Source organism: Pongo abelii, chromosome 19, assembly GCF_028885655.2.
Source record: "Pongo abelii isolate AG06213 chromosome 19, NHGRI_mPonAbe1-v2.0_pri, whole genome shotgun sequence".
NCBI lineage: Eukaryota > Metazoa > Chordata > Mammalia > Primates > Hominidae > Pongo > Pongo abelii.
In genome coordinates this window covers 46,481,871-46,509,284 of record NC_072004.2, presented here as the reverse complement: position 1 = coordinate 46,509,284, position 27,414 = coordinate 46,481,871, and the positions used below count along the sequence as shown (strand labels likewise).

General features: G+C 43.1%; 1 protein-coding gene across 2 annotated transcripts in view; it reads right to left on the bottom strand.

Annotated features, from left to right (window-relative positions):
• Positions 1–192: 192 nt before the first annotated feature.
• Positions 193–27,414, bottom strand: part of PSMD11 (proteasome 26S subunit, non-ATPase 11) — a 38,205-nt gene continuing 10,983 nt past the window's right edge. The window contains exons 4-14 of one of the 2 annotated variants that reach the window (XM_054536640.2): positions 18,496–18,567; positions 18,038–18,095; positions 13,409–13,603; positions 8,620–8,764; positions 7,764–7,824; positions 5,003–5,065; positions 3,205–3,330; positions 2,697–2,732; positions 2,386–2,437; positions 1,952–2,094; positions 193–1,273 (exon numbers count right to left, since the gene is read on the bottom strand). In XM_054536640.2, the coding sequence (XP_054392615.1) occupies positions 1,952–2,094; positions 2,386–2,437; positions 2,697–2,732; positions 3,205–3,330; positions 5,003–5,065; positions 7,764–7,824; positions 8,620–8,764; positions 13,409–13,603; positions 18,038–18,095; positions 18,496–18,567 (951 nt within the window). In that variant the 3' untranslated portion in view covers positions 193–1,273. Of the gene's footprint in view, positions 1,274–1,559; positions 1,831–1,951; positions 2,095–2,385; positions 2,438–2,696; positions 2,733–3,204; positions 3,331–5,002; positions 5,066–7,763; positions 7,825–8,619; positions 8,765–13,408; positions 13,604–18,037; positions 18,096–18,495; positions 18,568–27,414 lie in introns of those variants that run through there. The other variant, XM_002827236.6, reaches the window with a different exon arrangement.

The following is a 27,414-nucleotide window of genomic DNA, read 5'->3' as shown; positions in this document are numbered from 1 at the left end:
TTCCAACTTCAGAACTCACACACCAACTTTCTTGCCCCCAAAGCCCTCCAAATTTGGATCCCAAATTTACCTTAAGGACTCCCATTACACAAATGAGATAACAGCTTTGGCCAGATGAGTACTAGACTAGTGTGGGGCTACACAGCTGTCTGGGCTTGCTTGGAAGCCCTCCAGCACTCAAGAAAAGACACCTTTTGAAAAAAAAAAATTATTTTTATTGGAACTCATCTGAACATCAGATATACCTGGTGTTGGTTAGCAAGAACCGTTTGTACATTTGATACTGATGGTGCCAAAACCAAAACAGTGACTGGACATGATGGGGAAAGATGTTGAGAACAAAAACCTGATTTTGGAGAGGAAAATAAAAGCCAGTCGGATTCAGTGAGGATGCAAAACCTGGTACAACAAAATCCTTTTACAAAATATAAATTTATTATGAAAACCTGGAAGGATAATCCAAGGAAGGTAAAGAAAGAGAAAAGGAGGCCAGCAGAAGAAGGCAGGAAGGAGAGGAAAAGAGAAAAAGACAAAGAGGAGATGAGAGAAGAAAATACAGTTCAGCACAACAGAAGTGCAGAAGCTCACCTACCCAAATAGCATTAAAGCCTCGCTGTGTAATCGTGTCAGAAAACAAAGCATACTGACACACAGTGCTCTACTTCCCATCCACTTGAGTTCTAAGAGGTAAATTAAGAAGCTCCCTGGGAAGGGGACATGAGGTTGCTCAAAAACCCAACAAAGAAAATTAAAAAAAAAAAAAAAAAAAAAGAGAGAGAGAGAAACCACACCCCACAGTCTCATTTCCGATGTTCATTGTTTAAAAAAGGAATAAATCCATCTGAAAGCAGGAGAGGAGGAGTGGGAGAGGGAGAGAAGCTCATGGATTTCACAGACAGCCTGACTCCCCTGGAGGGGAGAGGAGAAAGGCGGAGAGACATGATGGTCTCCTGGTAGAGAGGGGAAAGAGAAGGGACAGAGAGGAAAGAAGAGAGGAGAGGAATGCAGGAGAGGAGAAGAGGGGCAATTAAAACACTGACGACTAATCTAGTTTACTGTGTTTAAAAAAAAAAAAACCACATGCACAGCAGGCCCCTTGGGGGCTAAGGGCCCACACTGCTCCCTGTGTGGCCGTGGTAGACACTAGCTCCTGGCCTCATCCCCATTCCTTCACAGGTCAGAGTGGAGCTATGCAGGCGCTGCTGCTGCTGCTGCTGTTGTTGCTGCAGTGGTGGTGGTGGTGGTGGCGGCGGCGGCAGGACTTTCGGCTACTCTGCTGGAACCAATGTGAGGAGGGAAGGGCAGACAGGCCGTATGGCAGGGGAAAGAACACCAAAATGCCTCATTTCAAATAAAAAAGAAAACAGCAGTCTATACACAGTTGTTTGTTTTGGTTCAGTACAAACAGAATAAAAAGTCATTGCTTTTGATGGTCAGCAAACACCCAATTCTGAGGAGGAGGAGAGGTGATGCCCAGCAGGTGGATTAGGACCCCCAGTGGTTGGCGGGGTGCCTGGCTTTGCGGCCCTCTCCCAGGAGGCAGAGAGCACAGCTTAAGGTAGTGTAAGCCTTTTTCCTTTTATTTAGAATAATCTTTTTTTTTTCTTTTTCTTTTTTTTTAAGCAATTTCCCCACTCCCAAGTTGGGCCAGTAAAGATTACATGAAAACTGGCACACCTATTGGCTGGAATACAGATGCACCAAATGAGGATTTAAAAACTTTCCGAGCGAAAAGTAGAACAAAAAGAAAAAAGAATCTCCTAGCATTTTCCCCCAAGGTTTCACTCTCCCGCCACACACACTCTCCAAAGGACCGCTACAGATCCAACTCTGCAAGAGAAGACAGAGCAGTGTCAATCAGGAAGCCATGAGGACACCAGGAGGAGGTTTTCAGTCTCGACACGCAGAAGACAGAGCTGCCCAGCCCTGGGGTCCTGAAGCCAGCACTCACCTATGTCAGTTTCTTGGCTTTGTTGTAGAGGGAATCCACTACTTTGCTCATGTTCTGAATTGTTTCCAGAGCAGCTTCATAAGTTTTATCTACTGGGGGTTCATCGAAAATAATCAGGACACCCTCCCCCTGGTCCAAAATCCCTGCAAGAAACACAAGGGTAACCCAGGTAAAAGATGAGGTTAGACACAAAAGCATTTGTGAAGCAGCCCACTCCCTAGTTGACTCACTGTGTCCAGAAAAGAAGGGAAATAGAATTCCTCTCCCTATTCCATGTACACATGCTTATTACACATTCTCATCACAGGGAAGAGGGGCCAGGACCCCAGGGTGAACCATCGGGGGAAACAAATAGAACATCTTCTTTGAAAATAAACTTCTTCAACCCTCTCATCACCACCACCAGCCCCCTTGCCTGTGTGACTGTTACTCACCGTGAAATTTCTTGTCAAGAATCATCTGTGATAATTTCCTTTCCACGTCGGCCTAAAATCAAAGCACATGATTAAAGGGACCAGTATCCACTAGTCAGAGATCACCCTGACACAACAGCTTTGTTGGAGGGGTCTTAGGCCAAATGGACTGAAAACAAAATAGCAACAATGCAACTCCTACTCTAGCCCACACTGCCCATTCCCCACTGAGAAGCTGGGGAGCTTTCCAATGAGGCCAATCAGGTGCATGTGCCACCCCTCCTCACCACCCCTTCCCATTCTTCCCTGCAGATGGCCTTAAGACTCCTTACCTTGGAGAGTTTGATGAGACTAGATATGTGTTCAATCTAAAAGGAAAGGCAGAGAGACACCAACACTGAAAGTTTTACTTTTGCCTCCAATAAGAGAAGGGAGGGAACGGGGAGAACTGCTGTATTTCTCAAAATTCTAATGTAAGACCCTCCTTGGCCGTGCTTAAGTCTCTTGTTCTTTGCCCATCTGCCTGCCCTTCACTGCTACACACAATAAACAGACTCTTATCCCACACACCCAATACAGAAAACAGGTACAACACATGCAGTGACTAAAAGTGAGGAGGAAACTGCTCAGAACACGTGCAGGGGCAACACACATGCCTCTACCCACAGCACCTCTCTCCTCGATTTTTGTTCATTTTATCAACAGAGGCACAAGCTCTTGGTGGCCTCTTGCCCACCAGGCACACCCCTAGAAGTGAGTTCCCATTCTGGACAGGTGTGGAAGGGAGGTGGCTACAGTGAGAATACCTGGCCAGAAATGGAGTCCCCAGAGGGTTCTCACCTGTACTCTGGAAAAAGGCTCAATGACTCGGATCAGATTCTGTTCCAGTAAGTTATCATACAACTTGGCCAAGTGTGTGCTGATGATTGGGTCATCCCGGAGCTCTGCCCGGTAATCTGTCAGAGCCTGCGAAAGGAACCAGTCGCAGAGATTGGCACAGAGAATCACTTTAAAGTCATGCTACTCCTGCCTCCTAGGTAGTCTGCTGGCCCTTATAAAACTACATGGTTGAATGAAGTTAGGGGAGATTTGGGGAGATGCATGATACAAAGCAGAAAAGGAATGTCAAGAACTGAAAGGGAAGTTTGGCTTGGTGGCATGCACCTGGAGTCCCAGTTACTCGGGAGGCTGATGTGGCAGGACTGCTGGAGCCCAAGAGTTCAAGTCCAGCTTGAGCAACACAGAGAGCCTCCATCTCTAAAAATAATTTTTTAAAAATGCTATTTTATGGTAGTCTCTAAGAGAAAAAAAAATACAAAATAGAACAAAAAGGTGGAGTCACCCTAGGGACCATCTTTCTGTCTGCAGGCTTCAGGTCAACAGCTCAAACCATGTAAGCCCCAAGAGCAACTCAGCTCATGAACCAAAGTAGCTACACAAGCATTTCTCAGCATGTATTCTACAGAATAAATAGGGTCTCCATTGGGGGTGGGGGGGAAAGAACATTGAGGTTAAGGAATAGGAAATGCTGAATTCCACAACTAGCTCTTGGGAGTTTTATGAGGACCATCAGCATAACATGGCTCTGCAATTATTAAGCAAAATTAGGTGTTTTAATTATTATTGGCCCTAGTATTTTGTTTAGCCCTAGTATTTCCCAAATACCTAATCACAGAATCCTTCTTCCAAGGAACTATTTGGAATAAAAGTGTCCCATCAAACATCTCAGACATTGGGATAAAATGATCTAGACCGAGTATTTGTGTGTGTGATTTACTGGACCATCAGTAATGGTCTCAACATCCCAGCCTCATGTCAGCTGTGCTACAAGGTGTTAAGGGAAGCAGGCAAATCATGCCAAGTAAGAGGCAATAGGAATTGGCAAGAGCCCTCCAGGAAGATGGTGAATCTCAAGGACAGTCAAAGCCACATGGTCTAGTCTCCATCCACACTAAGTTGTTCTTTCTGGATCTAGGTTTTGTTTTTATTAAGTTGGTCATTATACTCAGACTAAGAGGAGAGAGGTTCAGAAAAGAATATATAATTCTCACCCTAATGCCCAGACAGGCTTTTCTCCCTTTTCAAAACTCTCAAACAATGAGCAAAAGGCACCAGGGTTAAAGAAAGCCTAGATCATCACCCTGAGGATGTTTCTTTGGGTCCAAGTACGCACATCAAGACTTCCCTTCTGTCCACAGAGGAGAAGCAGACCTGGCATTTCTGGAGCTTCTGAAGGAATGCCTACAACTGTGTCATGTGGAACAAGCACTAGGCCTAGAGTCAAACTCTGACCCGATGCTGTGTGATTTTGAGTGTCCTCCTGAATCCCAGTTCCCTTAACCATAAAATGCAGATAATAGGTGTGTTGTGAAAAATCAAAGTGAAAAAAGGACAGAAAGAACTTTTGAAATAGAAAGGTATTATGTATAAATAATATATATTTTATATCAACTCAGTAAGTTTCATTGTACAAAAGTGCTTAACTATTTCCTGGTTTTAATACTGTCCTAGGTGAAGGATACATGGACTCATTTGCAACTTCTTTTGAAACTATAATTATTTTTAAAAGTGTGTTTTGAAGTACTTAAATGTCCCTCTCTTCCACCCACATTCCATACCAACCCAATATCATACTCACTTTTTCAAAATCTGCCAGTGATCTGTTCTTGCTAGCCTGAGCCACGCATTTTAATGCTTCTGTCTGAGAATAAAGAGACAAATCATGAAAGTGATTTATTCTGCACACTAACATTTACCCAAGTCTCATAAGCAGTATGCTGTGTCCACACAACTTCTGCTATAAGGAAGAACCCGCCCCACCATCGTTCTTCTTCAGATGCCTGGGAAGAAGAGCCGCAAGTACTGAATACCACTATATGCCAACCTGTTTCCCTTTGAAACCTGAAATGACTTAAGAATACTAGGAAACAGATACTTTCCAAACAGACCGACCCTAATACAGCATTCTCTAGAGATGACAAGCTAAAAGGAAAAATGACAAGAGACCTGTGATTTCTTCCCCCTTCCTCCAAGGCTCGTTATCGCCACATCCACCCAAACTCCTTCTTGCCCTTAAACCCTATTATATCTGTGCTTTATCAAGATTCATTCTGCTAGGTTTGGAACAAGGCACTGAACAAGATCTACCTCATTAACACTGAGGCATCAAGGCCAGGCACGGTGGCTCACGCCTGTAATCCCACCACTTTGGGAGGCCGAAGTGGGCAGATCACTTGAGGTTCAGGAGTTCGAGACCAGCCTGGCCAACATGGTGAAACCCCCTTCTCTACTTAGCCGGGCATAGTGGCAGACGCCTGTAATCCCAGCTACTTGGGAGGCTGAGGCAGGAGAATCGCTAGAACCCAGGAGGCAGAGGTTGCAGTAAGCCAAGATCATGCCACTGCACTGCAGCTGGGTGATAGAAAAAGAATCTGTCTCAAAAAAAGGTTGCGGCATTAACATATTACACCAAATGTTAAGACCCCACAGAGTGATGAAGGTATAATCAATAGTTGAGAACAACTTCTAACATGGTTAAAAAAGGCACCTGACCAAGCTATCAAGTCTCCACTCAGCAAAAAAATCTGCAACACTCATCTTTCTGGGAGATTAGCCTATCTCCTGCTTAAAAGCTAACATCAAGGCACAAGAGACTAAGAGAAGCTGCTCTTTTATCAGCCTACATACTTATATAAGAACAGTGTGTCTTATACAGTAGACTAAATGGTGCAAGGCTAATCATTAGTGTGTTTGTCTCCAGCATTTGTCCTATAGACAGAAAAAAGTGTCAAAATGAGAAAAGCCTGGAACAATGACCCTAATTCAAAGTCTAGCTCCACCATTGATTAGCTACCTGACCTTGTCCTGAACACTTCATGTCCCTGAGCCTATCTCCTCAACTCTAGTTATAGTGAGAGTAGTGCATCTTTCTTATTTTTTATTATTATTTTTTAAAACAGAGTCTCACTCTTGTCACCCAGGTTAGAGTACAGTGGTGCTATCTTGGCTTACTGCAACTTCCACTCCCCGTTTGAAGTGATTCTCCTGCCTCAGCCTCCTGAGTAGCTGGGATTACAGCCACCAGTGCACTACCATTCCTGGCTAATTTTTTGTATTTTTAATAGAGCTGGGATTTTGCCACATTGGCCAGGCTGCTCTCAAACTGCTGACCTCAAGTGATCCGCCCGCCTCAGCCTCCCAAAGTGCTGGGATTACAGGCATGAGCCACCACGTCCAGCCTCTAATTGGCTTTTTATCAGCAAAAGTTTCAGGTCAGCTCCTGGTTTTGACCTCAAGAGTACTGGTTATTACTATACTGGAAGATGCATGGCTGGATGCAGTGGCTCACACCTACAATCCCAGCACTTTTGGAGGCTGAGGTGGGCAGATCACTTGAGGTTAGGAGTTTGGGACAGCCTGGCCAAGATGGCAAAACCCTGTCTCTACTACAAAAAATTAGCCGGGCATAGTGGCGGATGCCCGTAATCACAGCTACTCAGGAGGCTGAGACAGGAGAATCACTTCAAACTGGGAGGAGGAGGTTGCAGTGAGCAGAGATATGCCACTGCACTCCAGCCTGGATGAAAGAATGAGACTCTAACTCAAAAAAAAAAAAAAAAAAAAGCCAATTAGGGCCACTTGTAGAGAGGGAAGAAATCATCTATGTGGCCACTCCTCCAGAGATACAGTGAGATTATATAGACAGCCAATCAGTCTGTGTTTAGAGACAACTGCAGTTGAAATCCAGAAAGATTACACTTACTTTACTAGTGATAATCAAGCAAAATACAAAGAGGAGACAGTCTAGACATCATCTTTGCATAGGTCCTAACTGTCTGCTCTCAGAAGTCACACTCATACCTACTTGGGCATTAAGGTAACAAAAAAAAAAAGGGCCTCTTTTTGCACCACACCCAAAATTCAAAGCATGAGTAGAAAGGTACTGATCTGAGAAGCACAAAAGTAAATCTCAAAACCTAGTTTCTGCACCAAGCAATCAGACCTCTCTAAAGCACATATGCACCAGACCTTACCAGGCTCCTAACCTGGAAAATCTAAGATTTCATACCCTACATATGTTAAATTCACAAGTCAGACTCGTGGTAGATAAATCTTCTGGTCAAAGCCAAATGCAAACTAACTCACTGCAAATGCTACAGTTCAGTTCCCTAAGTCCCTCAAACAACGTGATGTCCATAAGAGCACCAAACGCTGACTTTCCAGGCCAAGAATTTAACAGTCTAGGAAACACACTGAATGGGCTTAAGGGAAGGAAGTGAGTGGGGGAGAAGGAAGAGAGTAGTATGAAGACCTGAAGAGTGCTGGTCTCATCAAACGTCGTGACTCTGAAAACATGCTGGTCTCAGAGTGAGCAGAACTGTAGTCAAGGGAGTCCCTACCTGCCTCCCTGCATACCGAAGTGCAAGCTTCCCGCTCACCAAAGCCTGGACATCTTCTGGGCTAGAAAAAAAGACATACTTGGTCAATTACTACAGATGTTATGCTTCTAAAGGTAGGTTTGGGCAAATTTCTTTTTAACAGAATTCCATTGTAATAAAGACTCTGCCCGCACAGATAATCAGCCCAACCCCTAAACCCATATGCCCATCACATTGCAAAAGCTAGGTTTTCTCCACTCTGGGTCACAGCTCAGCCTGAAGAGTAGAAAAACTCCAGTGTTAGAAAGCTGAACTGAACCTACCAAAAGCAATAGACCCAACAAGCAGAACTATAAGTTTAAGTCAAATCCTAGTGTAACAGGTATTATTAAAACATAGCCCTTATGTAATCCAAAGATCCAAAGAGAGTTCTTAGTCAATACTTCATTTATTCCCACAAGAATTGAATAATTCTGTAGATTTCTTTATAAGCAGGGCTGTCGTACTTTTGCTGTCCACTTTTCCAAACCTCTCCTTAACCCTTCCTTCCGCATTCTGGGTGGCTCAGGTGGCTGTTACTGGCTGATTGTAAGCTATTTCCTGACCCTCTGTCGTGTGCTCTGCACCTGTGAGGAGAATTCTCCAAGAGGAGCTGGGAAGGGGATTTCTAAAATGTCTCCTTGATTCTGAAAGACTAGCAAGCGAAAGTTTTCTGGCCCACTTTTGATCCTCCTGCTCTACCTTAGCCAGCCCTAGAGGCCGCAGCTGCTGCTGTTTCTGTAACTGGCCAAACTCCCTCCTCAGGCCATCTCTGCCATGGCAAACAGACTTGTTGAAGGATCTGAGTTCTTGTAGTCCAGAGTTAAGGTGCACCTACGTGTTGAGCATGATTTTGCACAGCAACATGTACTTCAGAGATGTGATGGCCTTGGGGCTGTCGATGGAGTCATAACCCTCAAATGCCTCATAGAAGTATGAGTACGCAGTTTTCCAGTCCTTCTCTTCTGCTGCATGGATAATACCTGGGCATTGAAAAGAAAGGAATGAGAACATATAAAATAATAGAGCCATAAAAGATCAGAGCTGGGAGGCACCTTAGACATCTACCTAACTGGGCACGGTGGCTTACACCTGTAATCCCACACTTTGGGAGGCTGAGATGGGAGGATCACGTGAGCTCAGGAGTTCGAGACAAGCCTGAGTAACATAGTAAGACCCCATCTCTTCAAAAAGAAAAAAAAAGGCTGGGCACGGTTTCAGCTCACACCTATAATCCCAGCACTTTGGGAGGCCGAGGCGGGCGGATCACCTGAGGTCAGGAGCTCAAGATCAGACTGACCAACATGGAGAAATCCCATCTCTACTAAAATTACAAAAAAAATTAGCCGGGTGTGGTAGTGCGTGCCTGTAATCCCTGTTACTCGGGAGGCTGAGGAAGGAGAATCACTTGAACCCAGGAAGAGGAGGTTGCGGTGAGCCGAGATTGCGCCACTGCACTCCAGCCTGGGCAACAAGGGCAAACTTCTGTTTCAAAAAAAAAAAAAAAAAAAAAGCCAGGTGCAGGGATTCACTCCTGTAATCTCAGCACTTTTGAGAGGCTGAGGCAGGAGGATAGCTTGAGCCCAAGAGTATGAGACTAAGTAACAGAGTTAGACGTTGTCTCTTTATTTTATTTTTTTTTTGGGGGGGCCGAGTCTCGCTCTGTCACCGAGGCTGGAGTGCAGTGGCGCAATCTCAGCTCATGGCAACCTCTGCCTCCTGGGTTCAAGCAATTCTCCTGCCTCAGCCTCCCAAGTAGCTGGGATTACAGGCACCCACCACCACGCCCAGCTCATTTTTTGTATTTTTAGTAGTATGTTCCCCAGGCTAGTCTTGAACTCCTGACCTCAAGTGATCCACCCGCCTCGGCTTCCCAAAGTGCTGGGATTACAGGTGTGAGCCACCACACCCAGCCGACCTTGTCTCTTAAAAAAAAAAAAAGAAAAGAAAAAGGCCGGGCATGGTGGCTCATGCCTGTAATCCCAACACTTCGGGAGGCAGACGCAGGAGGATCATCTGAGGTCAGGATTTCAAGACCAGCCTGGCCAACATGGTAAAAACCTGTCTCTACTAAAAATACAAAACCAGCTGGGCATGGTGGCGGGCGCCTGTAATCCCAGCTACTCGGGAGGCTGAGGCAGGAGAATCTCTTCAACCCAGGAGGTGGAGGTTGCAGTGAGCCAAGATCACACCACAGCACTCCAACTTGGGCGACAAAGTGAGACTCCGTCTTAAAAAAAAAAAGAGGCCAGGCACAGTGGCTCACGTCTGTAAACTCTAACGTCTATAATCCCAGCACTTTGGGAGGTCAAGGCAGCCAGATCACTTGAGGGTCAGGAGATCAAGATCAGCTTGGCCAACAAGGCAAAACCCCATCTCTACTACAAACACAAAAATTAGCCGGGCTTGGTGGTACATGCCTGTAATCCCAGCTACTCAGGTGGCTGAGGCAGGAGAATCACTTGAATCCGGGAGGTGGAGGTTGCAGTGAGCCGAGATCACATCACTGCACTCCAGCCTAGGCAACAGAGCGAGACACTGTCTCAAAAAAAAAAAAAAGAAAAGAAAAAAAACTCTACCTCAACTCCATCAACCTACTGATGAGGTCAGGAAAGGATAAAGAACCTGCTCTGCCAGGCACAGTGGCTCACATCTGTAATCTCAACACTTTGGGAGGCCAAGGCAGGTGGATCACCTGAACCTAGGAGCTCAAGACCAGCCTAGGCAACATGGTGAAACCGCATCTCTACAAAAAATTAGCCAGGCGTGGTGGCACATGCCTGTAGCCCCAGCTACTTACTCGTGAGACTGAGGTAGGAGGATCACGTGAGCCTGGGAGGCTGATGATAGCGATGGGAGCTGTGATAGCAAAAATGCACTGCAGCATGGGTGAAAAAGTGAGACCGTCTTAAAAAAAAAAAAAAAAAACCTGCCCAAAGTCACCATAGTCAGCAATGTGAGAGCTGAGATTAGAAGATGAGAATCCAAGTCTCTGACCTCCCAGCTCAATGTCATATTGCCAATATAAGTTCCCAAAGGAGTTAGAGACCCAACTTAAAAGGGACCTGAAAAACAGATACTGTACCATCTTTCTTCCATGCTTCTCACCACCATTCCAGTCCTGCTATCTTTTGGAGCCACAGGAAAAGGCCATGTTTACCCTCCATGACATCACATTCACAGGTCAGGGAGTTGACCTAAACATCTCTCGACTGCCTGAATGACCTGTTCTAATAATATTAACTACTTTAAGATAGCTTTTCTAAGCCTGATAGTTTTATATTTATGCAACTGTCATGGGGCAGGGGAGAGGGAATCCAACATCTTATATTTTCATTTCAAATATTTATCATTTATGGATGTGCTTTTGCCTAAATGCACTCAGTGTACAGCTTTCACATAATGCCAAATCCATGAACTTAATTATACATGGCTAAGCAGTATTTCTTCAGACTGATATACCATAGTTGACCTAACCAATCCTCTATTGCTTAGAAGTTGAGTTGCTCACAATGAGCTTAACTTTGATTGAAGCTGCTACTACTGCCAACCTATGCTATCACTTGGGATAACATAAAAATTAGTTCTTTCCAAGCTTGGGAGGCATCTAAACCCTAAAATTCTCTATTTGTATATATTAGCTCTAACTCTGCCCCAGCCCTTTAGGAAGTTACAGACCTCAGCCCCATCCATTTGTTTACCACAACTGCTTCCCAACATCTTTCACATCGAGATACATGTAGAAAGTATTTAGCACACTAGAGTCAAAGGATGACGCTGCTGACACATGATCCAAAGAACTCAATACCAGCAGGAACCTTCTGACTTCACCATTTATTGAGTGATGCGCCCTTTCAGCCTACTCAAAAAACCTCCCACTCTGGGTTTGTGGGAATCAGATCCTTTTTCTACTACTGTTAAGTATAGAGGCCTCAAGGAATATCTGCTCTTCTCTGTAGCTAAGGAAAGCCCCTTCAACAACCCAACAAACCATTAATGCTGCTAAACTAAATGAGACACGTCTCCATTTTTCCACATCTCCCAGTATAGAGAGAGAATAGGCCAGACCCAAAAATATGTATGGTTAAAAAACAAATAAATAAAATAAGGCCCAAGAACTGGTATACTGCTTTGCCAAACACATTAGTTAATAGGGGCCATATCAGCACTCGGAGTGTCATGGCTGGCACATGAGGTTTATTGTTAAAAACAGAAACAGTCCAGGCACAGTGGCTCATGCCTATAATCCTAGCACTTTGGGAGGCAGAGGTGGGCGGCCAGCCTGGCCAACATGGTGAAACCCCATCTCTACTAAAATACAAAAATTAGCTGGGCATGATGGCAGGTGCCTGTAATCCCAGCTACTTGGGAGGCTGAGACAGGAGAATCGCTTGAACCCAGGAGACAGTGGATGCAGTGAGCCAAGATTGCGCCACTGCATTCCAGCCTGGGTGGCTGAACAAAACAGGACCCCATCTCAAAAAAAAAAAAAAAAAAAAAACAGAAACAAAGGCCAGGCATGGTGGCTCATGCCTATAATCCCAGCACTTTGAGAGGCCAAGGTGGGAAAATTGCTTGAGCCCAGGAGTTCAAGACCAGTCTGGGCAACACGGCAAAACCCTATCTCTACAAAAAGTTAGCTTGGCATGGTGTCGCGCTCCTGTAGTCCCAGCTACTCAGGAGACTGAGGAAGGAGGATCACTTGAGCCTGGGAAGTTGAGGCTGTGGTGAGCTGTGATTGCACCACTGTGTTCCAACCTGGGCAACAGAGTGAGACCCTGTCTCAAAAAAAAAAAAAAAAAAAAGGTAAAAACAAAACAAAAAACTAGACTGTCACTCATTCAACACAAACATTAATGAGGCTCTATCATGTGCCAATTATTACCATTTTACAGATGAGCTAAACATAAATTAAGTAACTTGCCCAAAGTCACATACTAGAAAGCAACAGAACAAAATGTCAACCTAGGAAAGCCTGATCCTAGATCACTACATCCCTGACAGACGAGTCGAGTAGGCATTATCTTTTACAGATGAGAGGTAACACAAGCACTTAAACTAGTCTTCTGCTTCCAATTCCAACATTCCTTCAATAATGACGCCTCCAGTAAAAAAAACTGCTGAATACAAAAGAAAGTATTCCACCTGCCAATCCATGGCTTCCTAGCCTCACATTCACACACTCCATCGGAAAACTACATACCACACTCAGCTGAAATTGGGTTATCATTCCTCAGCCCTGATTTGAGGCCCTTTGGAAAAGTCAACCAACTTTACAAAGATCTCCAAGAGTCAACAGACTTGGGGTAGGCCAATCCCAAAGGAAAATGCTACTATTCCGAGTAAGTGGCTAAGAGTTAAGGGAGTCTTCTACGTGCGACCTTTCTAAGTTTGGTTCTAATAGTCAGATTGCCTGGTCAAGCACAGATAGGTATGTTCTTAATACATTTTAGGCAGTTAACAGGAGGGGAGCAGCTAGTTAGAAAGGTAGCTTTCTAATTGGTTCTCTGAAGAAGCTAGAGCCAAATCAGCCAATTTTATTCTCCAGCCCCAACCCCCATTCCTTCCACCTATAAAATAAGATGAGCTTTAAGAAAACAAATCCCAGGAATAGCTACGTCTGTTACCCGACTGCATGTCCAAGGTGGCCTGCAATTTAGGGGGGCAGTAGATGGCATTTGCTGTGGTTCGAGCAGAGGTTAAGGCAGCTCGGGCTTTCGGCAGGTTGCTCAGGGCATGGTATGTTTTGCTTTCTAAAAGCTGTACTTCCACCAAAAGTGCTTTGTCGTCCATCTTTTTCAACTCCCGCAGCAGCTGAGAACCTGAAAAAGGAAAAGACATATTCTCCTTTACTAGCCATCAGCTTAATACCTAATAACAGCTCACTCTCCCACCCTCATAACACTCAGGATTTAAAAAAAAAAAAAAAATTCCTGAACTCAAAAAAGGTTACCTCTAGACCCCATGCAATAATTAAATTTTCCACTAATGTGCTATCTTCCAAGAGAAAAACACATCTTTTTGAAGTTTTCTGCTTCCTAAGGACAATATTAGAGCCAAGAGTCCTATGAGCTTACTCCTAAGATTTAAATACAGTGGGAATCTCTACCTATAAAATGCTAAATCTAATTATCCAGTTCAGAAAGACACAATCTCGCTCTCTTCTTGTCTAGCAATCACAAGGCTATATAAGAAACACTGGGGCACTAGGTTGATGAAGGAAGTAAAGAGTTCTAGATATACCAATGTTCTCCAAATATACCTTCTTCCCTGACTCCCCAATCTCAAACTAGAATATCAAATTCAAACAAACTTACACCATATACATAAATTGACTCAAAATGGATCAAAGACCTAAATTTAAGAGTGAAACCTATAAAACTTCTAGAAGAAAACAGAAATAAATCCCTGTGGCTTTGGATTTGGCAATGGTTTCTTAGATGTAACACCAAAAGCATAAGCAACAACAAAAAACATGTAACAGAACTTCATCAAAATTAAAATGTACTTCAAAGGACATCATCAAAGGAAAAAAACAACCCACAGAACAAAGGAAAAAAAATTGCAAATCATGTATCTGATAAGGGACTTGTATACAGAATAAAAAATAAACCTAAATGCCCATCAATGGCAGACTGAATAAAGAAAATGTACATATACACCATAGAATACTATGCAGCCATAAAAAAAAAAAAACGAGATCACATCCTCTGCAGGAACATGAATGGAGCTGGAGGCTATTATCCTTAGCAAACTAAAATAGGAAGAGAAAACCAAATACCGCATGTTCTCACTTGTAAGTGGGAGCTAAATGATGGAATACCTGAACGCAGAGGGGAACACCACACACTAAGGCCTATCAGAGCAGGTGGGAGGAGAAAAGGATCAAGAAAAATAACTAACAGGTACCAGGCTTAACACCTGGGCACCAAAAAATCTGAACAACAAACTGCATGACACAAGTTTACCTATGTAACAAACCTGCACATGTACCCCTGACATTAAAATAAACTTAAAGAAAAGAACTTCAGAATAAAAAATAAAAACAAGAGCTGGGTGTGGTGGCACATGCCTATAGTCCTAGCTACTCAGGAGACTGAGGCAGGAGGATTGCTGGAGCCCAGGATTTCCAGGCTGCAGTGAGCTATGATTGCACCACTGTACTCCATCCAGGCTGGGTGACAGAGTGAGACCCTGTTTCTAAAAAATAAAAACACAAATAACCCAATTAAAAAATAAGCAAAGGATCTGAATATTTATCCGAAGACACACATATAAAGGAGGCCGGGCGCAGTGGCTCAAGCCTGTAATCCCAGCACTTTGGGAGGCCGAGATGGGCACATCACCTGAGGTTAAGAGTTCGACACCAGCCTGGCTAACATGGTGAAACCCCGTCTCTACTAAAAATATACAAATTAGCTGGACATGGTGGTGGTGCACGCCTATAATCTCAGCTACTTGGGAGGCTGAGGCAGGAGAATCGCTTGAACCTGGGAGGTGGAGGTTGCAGTGAGCTGAGATCATGCCACCACACTCCAGCCTGGGAGACACAGCAAGATTGTCTCAAAGAAAAAAAAAAAAAAAAAAAAGGCCGGGCATGGTGGCTCACGCCTGTAATCCTAGAACTTTGGGAGGCCAAGGCAGGCAGATCACTAGGTCAAGAGTTTGAGACCAGGCTGGCCAACATGGTGAAAACCCGTCTCTACTAAGAATACAAAAATTAGCCGAGCATGGTGGTGCGTGCCCATAATCCCAGGTACTTGGGAGGCTGAGGCAGGAGAATCGCTTGAACCCAGGAGGTGGAGGTTGCAGTGAGCCAAGATCACGCCACTGCAACTCCAGCCTGGGTGACAAAGAAAGACTGTCTCGAAAGAAAAAACAAACAAACAAACAAAAAAACAAGACATACGAAGGAGCAAAAAGCACAAGAAAATATGCTCAGTATCATCAGTCATTAGGGAGATGCAAAACAAAAACATAATGAAATACTGTTCAGGATGGCTAAAAGTAAAAAATAACAAGTGTTGGTAAGGATATGGAAAAATTGGAACCCTCATACAATGTTAATGTAAAATGGTGCAGCCACTTTGGAAAACAGCTTACTTAGCAGCTCCTTAAACAGCTAATCAGTTACCATATGACACAGTAATTCCACTTCTAGGTATATACCCAGAAGAACATGTCCACATAAAACCTGTTCATAGCAGTATTCTTAAGAGCTAAAATGTAGAAACAACACAAGTGTCCATCAACTGATGAATGGATAAACACATGTGATATATCCTTACAACTATTATTCAGCAATAAAAAGGAATGAAGTACTGACACATGCTATAACATAAACCCCGAAAACATAATGCTACGTGAAAGAAGACAATCACAGAGAAACAAATATTGTATCACTTCATTTTTAAGAAATACCCAGAACAGACAAATCTACAAAGATACAAACAGCTTAGTAATTGCCCAGGGCTGCTAATGAATAGGAAGTTTCTTTCTGGGGTGATAAAAATGTTCTGAGGCCAGGCACGGTGGCTCACACCTGTAATCCCAGTACTTTGGGAGGCCAAGGCAGGCAGATCATTTGAGGTCAGGAGTTTGAGACCAGCCTGACCAACATGGTGAAACCCCATCTCTACTAAAAGATACAACAATTAGCCAGGCATGGTGACAGGTGCCTGTAATCTCTGCTATTCGGGAGGCCGAGACAGGAGAATCGCTTGAACACAGGAGACGGAGGTTACAGTGAGCCAACATCGCACCACTGCACTCCAGCCTGGACAACAGAGTGAGACTCCATCTCAAAGAAAAAAAAAGTTCTGAAATTTTTTTTTTTTTTGGAGACAGATTCTCGCTCTGTTGCCCAAGCTGGAGTACAGTGGCATAATCTTGGCTCACTGCAACCTCCGCCTCCCGGGTTCAAATGATTCTTCTGCCTCAGCCTAACAAGTAGCTGGGATTACAGGTGTGCACCACCATGTCCTGCAAATTTTTTGTATTTTTAGTAGAGACGGGGTTTCACCATGTTGCCCAGGCTGGTCTCGAACTCCTGAGCTCAGGCAATCTGCCTGCCTTGGCCTCCCAAAGTGCTGGGATTACAGGCATGAGCCACCACGCCCAGCCGAAAATGTTCTGAAATTAAGTAGTGGTGATGGTTGTACAACTTAGTGAATATACTAAAAACCACTGGATTATACACTTTAAAAGTAAATTTTATGGTAAGTGAACCATATCTTATTAAAGTTATTTTTTAAATGCTACTATTTGAACCATATGAAATTGCCACTTTTGCAGTCCAAAAATTGAATACTGGAAACTCTTCAACCTAATAGATCATAAGAGCCATGTTCTTTTGTTCAGAAAAAATAGTCCAGATCTACCCACTCATAAAAAGCAAGCAGTGGCCGGACACGGTGGCTCATGCCTGTAATCCTAGCACTTTGGGAGGCTAAGGAAGGCAGATCACTTGAGGTCAGTAGTTTGAGACTAGCATGGCCAACATAGCAAAACCCCATCTCTACTAAAAATACAAAAATTAGCCAGGCACATGCCTGTAGTCCCAGCTACCCAGGAGGCTAAAGCAGGAGAATCGCTTGAACCTGAGAGGCAGAGGTTGCAGCAAGCTGAGATCACACTGCTGCACTCCAGCCTGGGCAACAGAGTAAGACTCTGTCTCTAATAATAATAATAATAATAATAATAATAATAATAATAATAATAATAAATAGATAGATAAAAATAAAAAAAAAGCAGGGAAGATTTCAAGGTGTTTAAAGGCCACACAGGAAAAAGCCTTCAGTTAGCCACTCCAGCTTCCAAATATATTTGTACCCAATTAATTTCTTGATTTTTAAAATAGATTTTAAGTATATAAGCAGATATAGTAAATAGGACAGTAAGCCAAACATTTGCCTTTAAAAACCTAAATCTGAAATTTAACAGAGTACTATATGCAAAATATAGATACACATTTTTTTAAATTTCAGTTATTAAAATGGAATTGATTTTACTGCTCTAAATTCAAGTAAACTTAAAACTACCCATTTGTCCTCTAAATTTAACAGATTAACTCTAGCTAGTTTTTTAAACTTTCAAGTGACATTTTCCCATGACAAATGCAGAACTGTAAGCTACCTTAAATCCTTCTTAGAAGTGAGTAGAATATAAATTATTAACAGGTAATTAGTAAGAGTAGCCAGGTGGTTTAGAATACATTCATTTAGCTAGCTGAGATGACTTATTACCAGCTTACTTACCCAAATGCAATGCTTCCTGGTACCTCTTGGTATCAAAGTACAAAGACACCAGTCTTGCCTAGGAAAGAGAAAAGGCATTGATTGAAGGGGGAAAAAAAAAAGCCACAGAAACAAATCAAAGATTTACAGTCACAGAACTGTTACTGTTAAATATGCAACTTCTGATGATAGCATCAAATTCAGCATAAGAGATGATCTAGCCAATGTATTGTCTCCTATCATAGCCAGCAAATGACTGTTAACTTTACCATGTTGTTTTACTACTCTGAGCCAAGTAGCAAATCTGTCTCAAAACTTCAATCAGAGCAATTCTCATAAGCGGGGCTACCATCAATAATCTTTCGGTATCTAGGTAATTACAAAGTTGCTGAAGATACTTTTGATAAGGATGGTAATGCTTACATTCACCCTCTGTCTCATGCTTAGAGACGCGAAATGAGTACTAATGTAAAACCTACCTCCAAAGCTTGGCGTAAGAAAGTTCTTTTCTCTGACTTGGCCCATTCGATGCACTCTAAACACAGCTCGACCTGCAATAAGGAGAGACAGTACACGCAACATTATGTCCTCAAATTCTTCCCACAAACCATGCTTTGGAGAACAGCTTAAATTCCCTCCTTACATATTATCCACGTTGCTCTATTTAGTGTCTGATCCACAGTATCTCAATGTGTAATAGTTATATCATAATGGAGCATCAACTTGGCTTTTTACACATAAAATATCTTTGTGCTTAAGATTATGTTTTTTAGGAAAAGAGCTCTATCTTCAAGACTCCTACCTACCGAGGAGAGAACAAGAACTTCCAAACAACATGTATAGACCTGGAATGTAGATTTCTATGACAGATTAGGAATTTTTAAAGCACAGATTTCTCCCTGGTTAGAAATAGTAATGGTAATGTATAATACACAGGTAATAAAGGGGAGAAATTCTCATCCTAGGCACGAATGCCTCATTCCTAGCAGTTGCTTTTAAGACTCAAAAGGTCCAGCTGGCTTTTTCCCTTTCAGATTCTAAGCAGTACAACCAATCAATTCATCATCACTCTTAAAGCACACAGGTACAGTAACCTAGCTTGCATTAAAGGGGATAAAAGCTGGTCTGAAGGTAGTGAGTAATCTCGATTGTTCAGTCAGTTACAGATTGAGCTCCTGATCTACTCTTTCCCTGCTTCTCACTACTGTACTTTGACTAGTCTTAAAAAAATTTTTTTAATAAAAAAAAAAAAAAAGAAATTAGAATTAGCCTAACATGTAAAAGCGCTTTTAAGCTTTATTTAAAGGCACTCTGAACCCCTACTCCTATCTGCCACCTAAGTAGTGAGGTAAGGTGCAAAGTAACTGACTTAAAGCAGCACTCAATGCTAGACAGTCTAGCACGCCATCAGGTATCCCTGACATGCTAGCTTTGACAAAGTAAATATTAAGTACTGAAGATCTTCTATCACTTTGGTTACTGCAAGTTTTATATTAAGATTGCTAACTAGAGCATAAGAGCAAAAGAAATGAAATGACAAACTCAGCTCTCCAGAGAACTAATTGCTAATACAACAGGTTTTTATATAAATCCAAAGTTCTCTTAAGAAATGCTGGCCAGGCGCAGTGGCTCATGCCTGTAATCCCTGCGATTTGGGAGGCCAAGGCAGGTGGATCACCTGAGGTCGGGAGTTCAAGACCAGCCTGACCAACATGAAGAAATCCTGTCTCTATTAAAAATAGAAGAAATTAGCCAGGCATGGTGGCTCATGCTTGTAATCCCAGCTCCTCGGGAGGCTGAGGTAGAAAAATCCCTTGAACCTGGGAGGTGGAGGTTGCAGTGAGCCAAGATCGCACCATTGCACTCCAGCCTGGGCAACAAAAGTGAAACTCCGTCTCAAAAAAAGAAAAGAAAAGAAAAGAAAAGAAATGCTGTAAGAAGGAAAAACTACAGGGACATAATCCAAATTGACAGGATCTTCTACTTTTAGATCCTAAATTCTAGCTCTATAAATAAATTAACAGATAACAATACACGGTATTCAGAGGATTCACCAGGAAGAGAACCAACAAAACCTTTACAACTCCTCACTGGAGCCCCCTGGTGGCTACCTAATCCCCAACTCTAAACTTAACTGACCTCATAAAAATTCTCTAAAAATAAGACAGAACCAAAAACTAAAATAAAAGCAAGCTTTATTACAATTGCAGAGTTTTAAGTTATATTCTCAAAAGCTAAATTCAAAGTAAGATTTCTAATATAAATGGAACTGAAAATATTTCTCTGAATAGTCTTAGCAAAGGAAATTTAAGTGTTTATTTAGTTCTACACGACTTGAAAGGGTAAGAAATGCCCCCCAACAGTTTCACCCAGGGAGTTTTTTCAAAGGACACAAAAATGAATACCTAGGACTTAGAAATATTCCTCTGTAAGTTATATTTCAATAAATCATTTACCACACTCATCTACCAAAAAAAAAGAATGCCTGGGCTATTGATTCATTAGTCTAGAATAGAGCTTGGTCACTTAAAGTATATCACTAATTAAGAAACAATGAATTATACTCCTGCAATTCACCTGCCTCCATTTCCCTGACAGTCCAGATACTAAGTGATTCACCTAAGGTGAACTGACATCAGGTAACATCAGAGTAACATCAGAGGATTTGCCAGTAACATCAGAGTAACATCAGAGGATTTGCCAGTAAGAGAACCAGCAAAACCTTTGTAACTCCTCATTGGAGCCCCCTGGTGGCTACCTAATCTCCAACTCTAAACTCAACTGACCTCATAAAAATTCTCCAAAAATAAGACAGAACGAAAAACTAAAATAAAAGCAAGCTATATCACAATTGTATAAGATGAATTCACCTAAGGACTACTAATTGGTTAATATCTGGACTATCACATATATCTGCTGCTGGCACCAGAACTTGTGCCTAACTCCAGTACTCTACCTATCTTAACCCAGCCTTAAGTTAAGGTCATCACAGATATTTCTCCTACAGCAAGGATTTTTTTTTTTTTTTTACATGAACTGGATATCTTTTTTCTTTTTTTCCTTTTCCCTTTTTTTTTGAGACGGAGTCTCACTCTTGATGCCCAGGCTGGAGTGCAATGGCGCAATCTCAGGTCACTGAAACCTCCATCTCCTGGGTTCAAGCACTTCTCCTGCCTCAGCCTCCTGAGTAGCTGGGATTGCAGGCACCTGCCACCATGCTCAGGTAACTTTTGTATTTTTAGTAGAGAGGTTTCTTAAAACGTGCTATTGTGGGTCGGGCGCAGTGGCTCATGCCTGTAATCCCAGCACTTTGGGAGGCCAAAGCGGGCGGATCACGAGGTCAGGGGTTCGAGACCAGTCTGGCCAACATAGTGAAACTCCATCTCTACTAAAAATACAAAAAATTATCTGGGTGTGGTGGTGTGCACCTGTAATCCCAGCTACTCAGGAGGCTGAGGCAGGAGAATCACATGAACCTGGGAGGCAGAAGTTGCAGTGAGCCGAGATCATGCCATTGCACTCCAGCCCGGGCGACGGTGCAAGACTCCGTCTCAAAAAAAAGAAAAAGTGCTATTGTGTTTCAGTTGGGTAAACTATACCAGAAAAGTTGCCCATAGGCTACTCCCCAGAGATCCCTGGAAGGAAAGTTGAGTTCACTATTTGGCAAGAGTCTGGTTCAGTCTTCCTTCCCTCCTCTTCACCTTACTCTTCCACTCCCCAGCCCTTGCCAACCAACCCATCCTCACTCTCTCACTCCCCGACTCACATGCCCTCACTTTCTAGGCTCCAAACCTTGCATTTAAATGAACAGATCATAACCTGAATCATACCAACTTTGGGAATAGCAAGCTGAAGATGGTTCTATAGATATATCTGTCTTTTTTTTTTTTTGAGACAGTGTCTCACCCAGGCTGGAGTGCAGTGGCGCTCACTGCAAGCTCCGCCTCCCGGGTTCACGCCATTCTCCTGCCTCAGCCTCCCCAGTAGCTGGGACTACAGGCACCCGCCACCATGCCTGGCTAATTTTTTGTATTTTTAGTAGAGACAAGGTTTCACCATGTTAGCCAGGATAGTCTCAATCTCCTGACCTCGCAATCCGCCCACTCGGCCTCCCAAAGTGCTGGGACCACAGGTGTGAGCCACCGCGCCCAGCCAGATATATCTGTCTTATAGTTAGTCCTCAAATACAAAAAAGCAAGGGAAATCCCCTCCCTCATATTCTCAGTACCAAACTCCTTAACACAAAACTCTAGCTGTCTTAACAGTATTCTAAAACGTCTTATTTAAACCAGGCACGGTGACTCACATCCATAATCCAGGCACTTTGGGAGGCTGAGGCAAGCAGATCACTTGAGGCCAGGAGTTTGAGACCAGCCTGGGCAACATAGCAAGACCCTATCTCTACAAAAAATTGTTCTAATTAGCCAGGTGTAGTGGTGCACACCTGCAGTCCCAGCAACTTGGGAGGCTGAGGCAGGAGAAATGCTTGAGCCCAGGTGTTCAAGGTTACAGTGAACTACGATTGCACCCCGCACCCCAACGTGGGCCACAGACCAAGACCCTCATTTCAAATAAATAAAATAAATAAAACTTCCCATTTTGCCTCAGGCCTCAATACTACCATGATAGCCATGGTATGTCTTGCTTGTCTATTCTTTCCCACCTATGACTTGCTTGTCTAGCCTTTCCCAAAACCCAATCAAAAAATTTTAAAAGAACTAAGAACAAGGCCGGGTGTGGTGGCTCACACCTATAAACCAGGCACTTTGGGAGGTCGAGACAGGCGGATCACCTGAGGTCAGAAGTTCAAGACCACCCTGACCAACACGGCAAAAGCCCATCTCTACTAAAAATATAAAAATTAGCTAGGTGTGGTGGTGTGCACCTGTAATCCCAGCTACTCAGGAGGCTAAGGCAGGAGAATCACTTGAACCAGGGAGGCAGAAGTTGTAGTGAGCCAAGATCACACCACTGCACTCCAGCCTGGAAGACAGAGCAAGACTCCATCTCAAAAAGAAAAAAGAACTAAGAATAAAAATTATATCCTATTTCCCCAAGTCAGAGACCTTGAGTTACCTAAACCAATGTAGTAATAACACCCCACGCTTACATTTCAATTCAATAAATTCAGATCTTAATTCAACAAAGTATTTCCTGGCTGGGCATGGTGTCTCACATCTGTAATCCCAGCACTTTGGGAGGCCGAGTCCAGAGGATCACTTGAACCCAGAAGTTTGAGACCAGCCTGAGCAACACAGCAAAATCCCATCTCTACTAAAAATACAAACAAACAAACAAACAAAATTAGCCAGGCGTCATGGTGTGCACCTGTAGTCCCAGTTATTTGGAAGGCTGAGGTGGGAGAATCACCTGAGCCCAGGAAGTTGAGGCTGCAGTGAGCTGTGAGCATACCACCGCACATCTACTATAGGGAAGGCACAGGCACAGTCCATACATTCCTTCAACAAATAGGTATGCAGCTTCTTCAAGCCAAAGTACTCTAAGTGCTGGGGATACAACACTTAAGAGTATATAAGTAAAAAAAAAATATATATATATATATATATATATATATTTTTTTTTTTTTTTTTTTTTTTTGAGACAGAGGTCTCACTCTTCTTACTCTTGCCCAGGCTGGAATGCAGTGGCACGATCTTGGCTCACTGGAACCTCTACCTCCTGGATTCAAGCGATTCTTGTGCCTCAGCCACCTGAGTACCTGGGATTACAGGCATGCACCACCACACCTAATTTTTTTAAAAAACAAATATTTTTAAAAAGGGAACAAAGATAGGGTGATCAAGGAAAGTCTCTGAGGAGGTAAGATGTGAGCGAAGACTTGAAACAGTGTAAAGAAAAAAAACCCTATTAAGATCAAGCTGACAGCAATCCATATGTATATAAATGTCCCAACCCCAGACAGTTTGAAGCATAAGGCAATAAGGCCAGTAATTACAGCTGTAAAGAAAGTAAAAGGAGACTAGTATAGTGGATGTGGTCAGAGGTAGCCATGGTTAAGGAATTTGAACTGTACTGGGAATGAGGAAGGCTCTGTGGTACTGCAAGGCACATAGTGCTTCACCTGAGTGAGACTGTATTACAGTAAAGGAGATAAGGCAAGTGTAAAGCAATTGTCATACAAGGCAGAATACTCAGAAATAGAGCATGTACAAAATACAACGTGAGTCACTGAAAGAGTTAAAACCACATTAAAGTCAGGAAGGAAAGAGTTCAGAGGAGGTAGAACTTGAGATAAGATTATGGAAGAGAAAGGTACAGCATGAAGGTCATACAGGCTTGCTCAGCAAACAGCCAGGGATCCAACATGGCTGACATATTTGATATACTTAGTAGAGTCCTCGGAGATTAGACTACTGCAGTAGGTTGCAGTAGGTTGTATTATAGAAAACCATTAATTATCTAATTCTGCAGGCAATGGAAAGCCACTGAAGGTTTGAGTTGTGGGAGAAGAGGGAGAGGAATAAAATTATCAGAGGGCTATTTGGTAAGGTATCTCTGACAATGATGGAATGAGGCTTTTACAGTAGCCAAGTAAAAAATAATTAAGAACCAAACTAGATAGTAGTTGTAAAGAGGGAACATGGCTGGGCGCAGTAGCTCACGCCTATAATCGCAGTACTTTGGGAGGCCGAGGCTGGCAGATCACAAGGTCAGGAGTTCGAGACCAGCCGGGCCAACATGGTGAAACTCTGTCTCTACTAAAAATACAAAAATTAGCCAGGTGTGGTGGCAGGCACCTGTAATCCCAGCTACTTGGGAGGCTAAGGCAGGAGAATTGCTTGAACCCAGTAGGCAGAGGTTGCAGTGAGCCAAGATCGTAATACTGCACTCCAGCCTGGGTGACAGAGCAAGACTCCATCTCGGGGGGGAGAAAAAAAAAAAAGAGAGAGAGAACAAATACAAAAGAGGTAGAGAGGCAGATAATGAAGAAAGCTGAATTGACAAAATTTAACAAATGGTTGGATGTTGAGGTTGCCCATATTGAGTTTGAGGTGCAGGTGAGACAGTCTGGATGATTCACAATTTGCTCCAAAACAAGCAAATAACCTATAATCCACAAAAATTACCAAAAGAAGTCCTACTTAGTGGAATAAGACTCTGGTTCATGATAAAAGCAAAGCTGCTAACCATCAAAAAAATCAGCCTTAGCCAGGCGTAGTGCTGCACACCTGTAATCCCAGGACTTGGAAGGGCAAGGCAGGCAGATCATTTGAGACTAGGAGTTCAAGACCAGCCTGGGCAACATGGCAAAACCTCATCTCTACAAAAATACAAAAATTAGCCGAGTGTAGTGGTGCGTGCCTGTAGTTCCAGCTAAGCAGGAGGCTGAGGCAAGAGGATCACTTGACTCCAGGAGGTTGAGGCTGCAGTGAGCCAAGATTCTGCCACTGCACTCCAGCCTGGGCAACAGAGCAAGGCTGTCTCAAAAAACAAAAACAAAAACAGCCTTTACTAAAAACTAAAATGACACTGATGATAAAATGATACAATGCCTAAAAGTGTTTCCTTTCACTCTAAGGAAAGGAAGAAAGGTCTTTAGTTTATATAAATGTAATATGCAATGAACAATGACAACATATAACCACAGTTAAGGGAGAGCCTAACCAGTCAGGGAGCCATATGACAAAGGCCAGGAAATCCTACTAGCGAACTATAGCAGAGAACTCGAATGGATTTCCACAAAGGAATAGGAGAAATGATCATTAAACAAATGCAAGTCAGGCGCAGTGGCTCACGCCTGTAATCTCAGCACTTTGGGAGGCCGAGGCGGGTGGATCACCTGAGGTCAGGAGTTCAAAACCAGCCTGACCAACATGGTAAAACCCCGTCTCTACTAAAAATACAAAATTAGGGCCAGGCACAGTGGCTCACGCCTGTAATCCCAGGATTTTGGGAGGCCGAGGCAGGCAGATCACGAGGTCAGGAGATCAAGACCATCCTAACACTTTGAAACCCCGTCTCTACTAAAAAATTACAAAAAATTAGCCAGGCGTGGTGGCAGGCGCCTGTAGTCCCAGCTACTGGGGAGGCTGAGGCAGGAGAATGGCGTGAATCTGGCAGGCGGAGCTTGCAGTGAGCCGAGATCGTGCCACTGCACTCCAGCCTGGGTGACAGAGCGAGACTCCGTCTCAAAAAAAATAAAAAAAAAAAATTAGCCGGGCATGGTAATGCATGCCTGCAGTCCCAGCTACTCAGAAGGCTGAGGCAGGAGAATCCCTTGAACCCGGGAGGCGGAGGTTGCAGTGAGCCAAGATCACGCCATTGCACTCCAGCCTGGGCAACGAGTGAAACTCCATCGCCAATAAAAAAAAAACAAATGCTGTTCTATCCGCTGAGTGAGCTCTAGGTTATGGGGACGGATAATTTCAGAAACTTCAGTGTGCAAAAAGGAGCAGCTTCCATAATTAACTTTTCTGCCCAAAAACTTCCAAGTAACATTTATCAGTCAGTTTCAAATTAACATTTACTGATCAGTCTATTTTAAGGTACTCTATTTCAAACAAAGGATGGTACCACTTTCACGAGTTTTTTTTTTTTTTTTTTGAGACAGAGTCTCGCTCTGTCACCCAGGCTGGAGTGCAATGGGGTGATCTCGGCTCACTGCAAGCTCCACCTCCCGGATTCACGCCATTCTCCTGCCTCAGCCTCCCAAGTAGCTGGGACTACAGGCGCCCGCCACCACACCCGGCTAAATTTTTTGTATTTTTAGTAGAAACGGGGTTTCACCATGTTAGCCAGGATGGTCTCAATCTCCTGACCTCGTGGTCCGCCTGCCTTGGCCTCCCAAAGTGCTGAGATTACAGGCGTGAGCCACTGCGCCCGGCCTCATGAGTTTTTTAAAGTATAATTTTAAAAAAAGTTAGATAAGACTAATACCCTAAATAATTTTTAATTTTTTCATTATAATAACTGACACTTTAATTCAAAATAGCCATCTAACTTTTTATATACTATCATTAAACAGTTTTGCCAGAGACATAAATCTGAAGACTGCTCTATAAATGAATTTTCTACAAATAAAGTTAGTATATAGTGTTTAAATCAGGATTCAAAGAATCATTAAAGCCAGATTTTACAAAAGGTATGATTCCAAAGTAGGATCCACGTGTCCTAGGTTTCTGAAATTCCCATTTATTCAATATGCTACTATGGCCTTTCATACCTTTCACACCCACAGAGGCTACAGCAAACAATCAGACATGTAACCAACTAGCAATTCTGCCATTACATTATCTGACATTTTACATTTGTTTACTGCCTGCCTTCCCCATTAAAAAATAATCCTCATAACAGTGACTGTGTTTTTACAACTGTATCCCCAATACCTAAAACAGTGCCTAACACGTAGCAGGCACTCAATGAGTACTGATCAATAT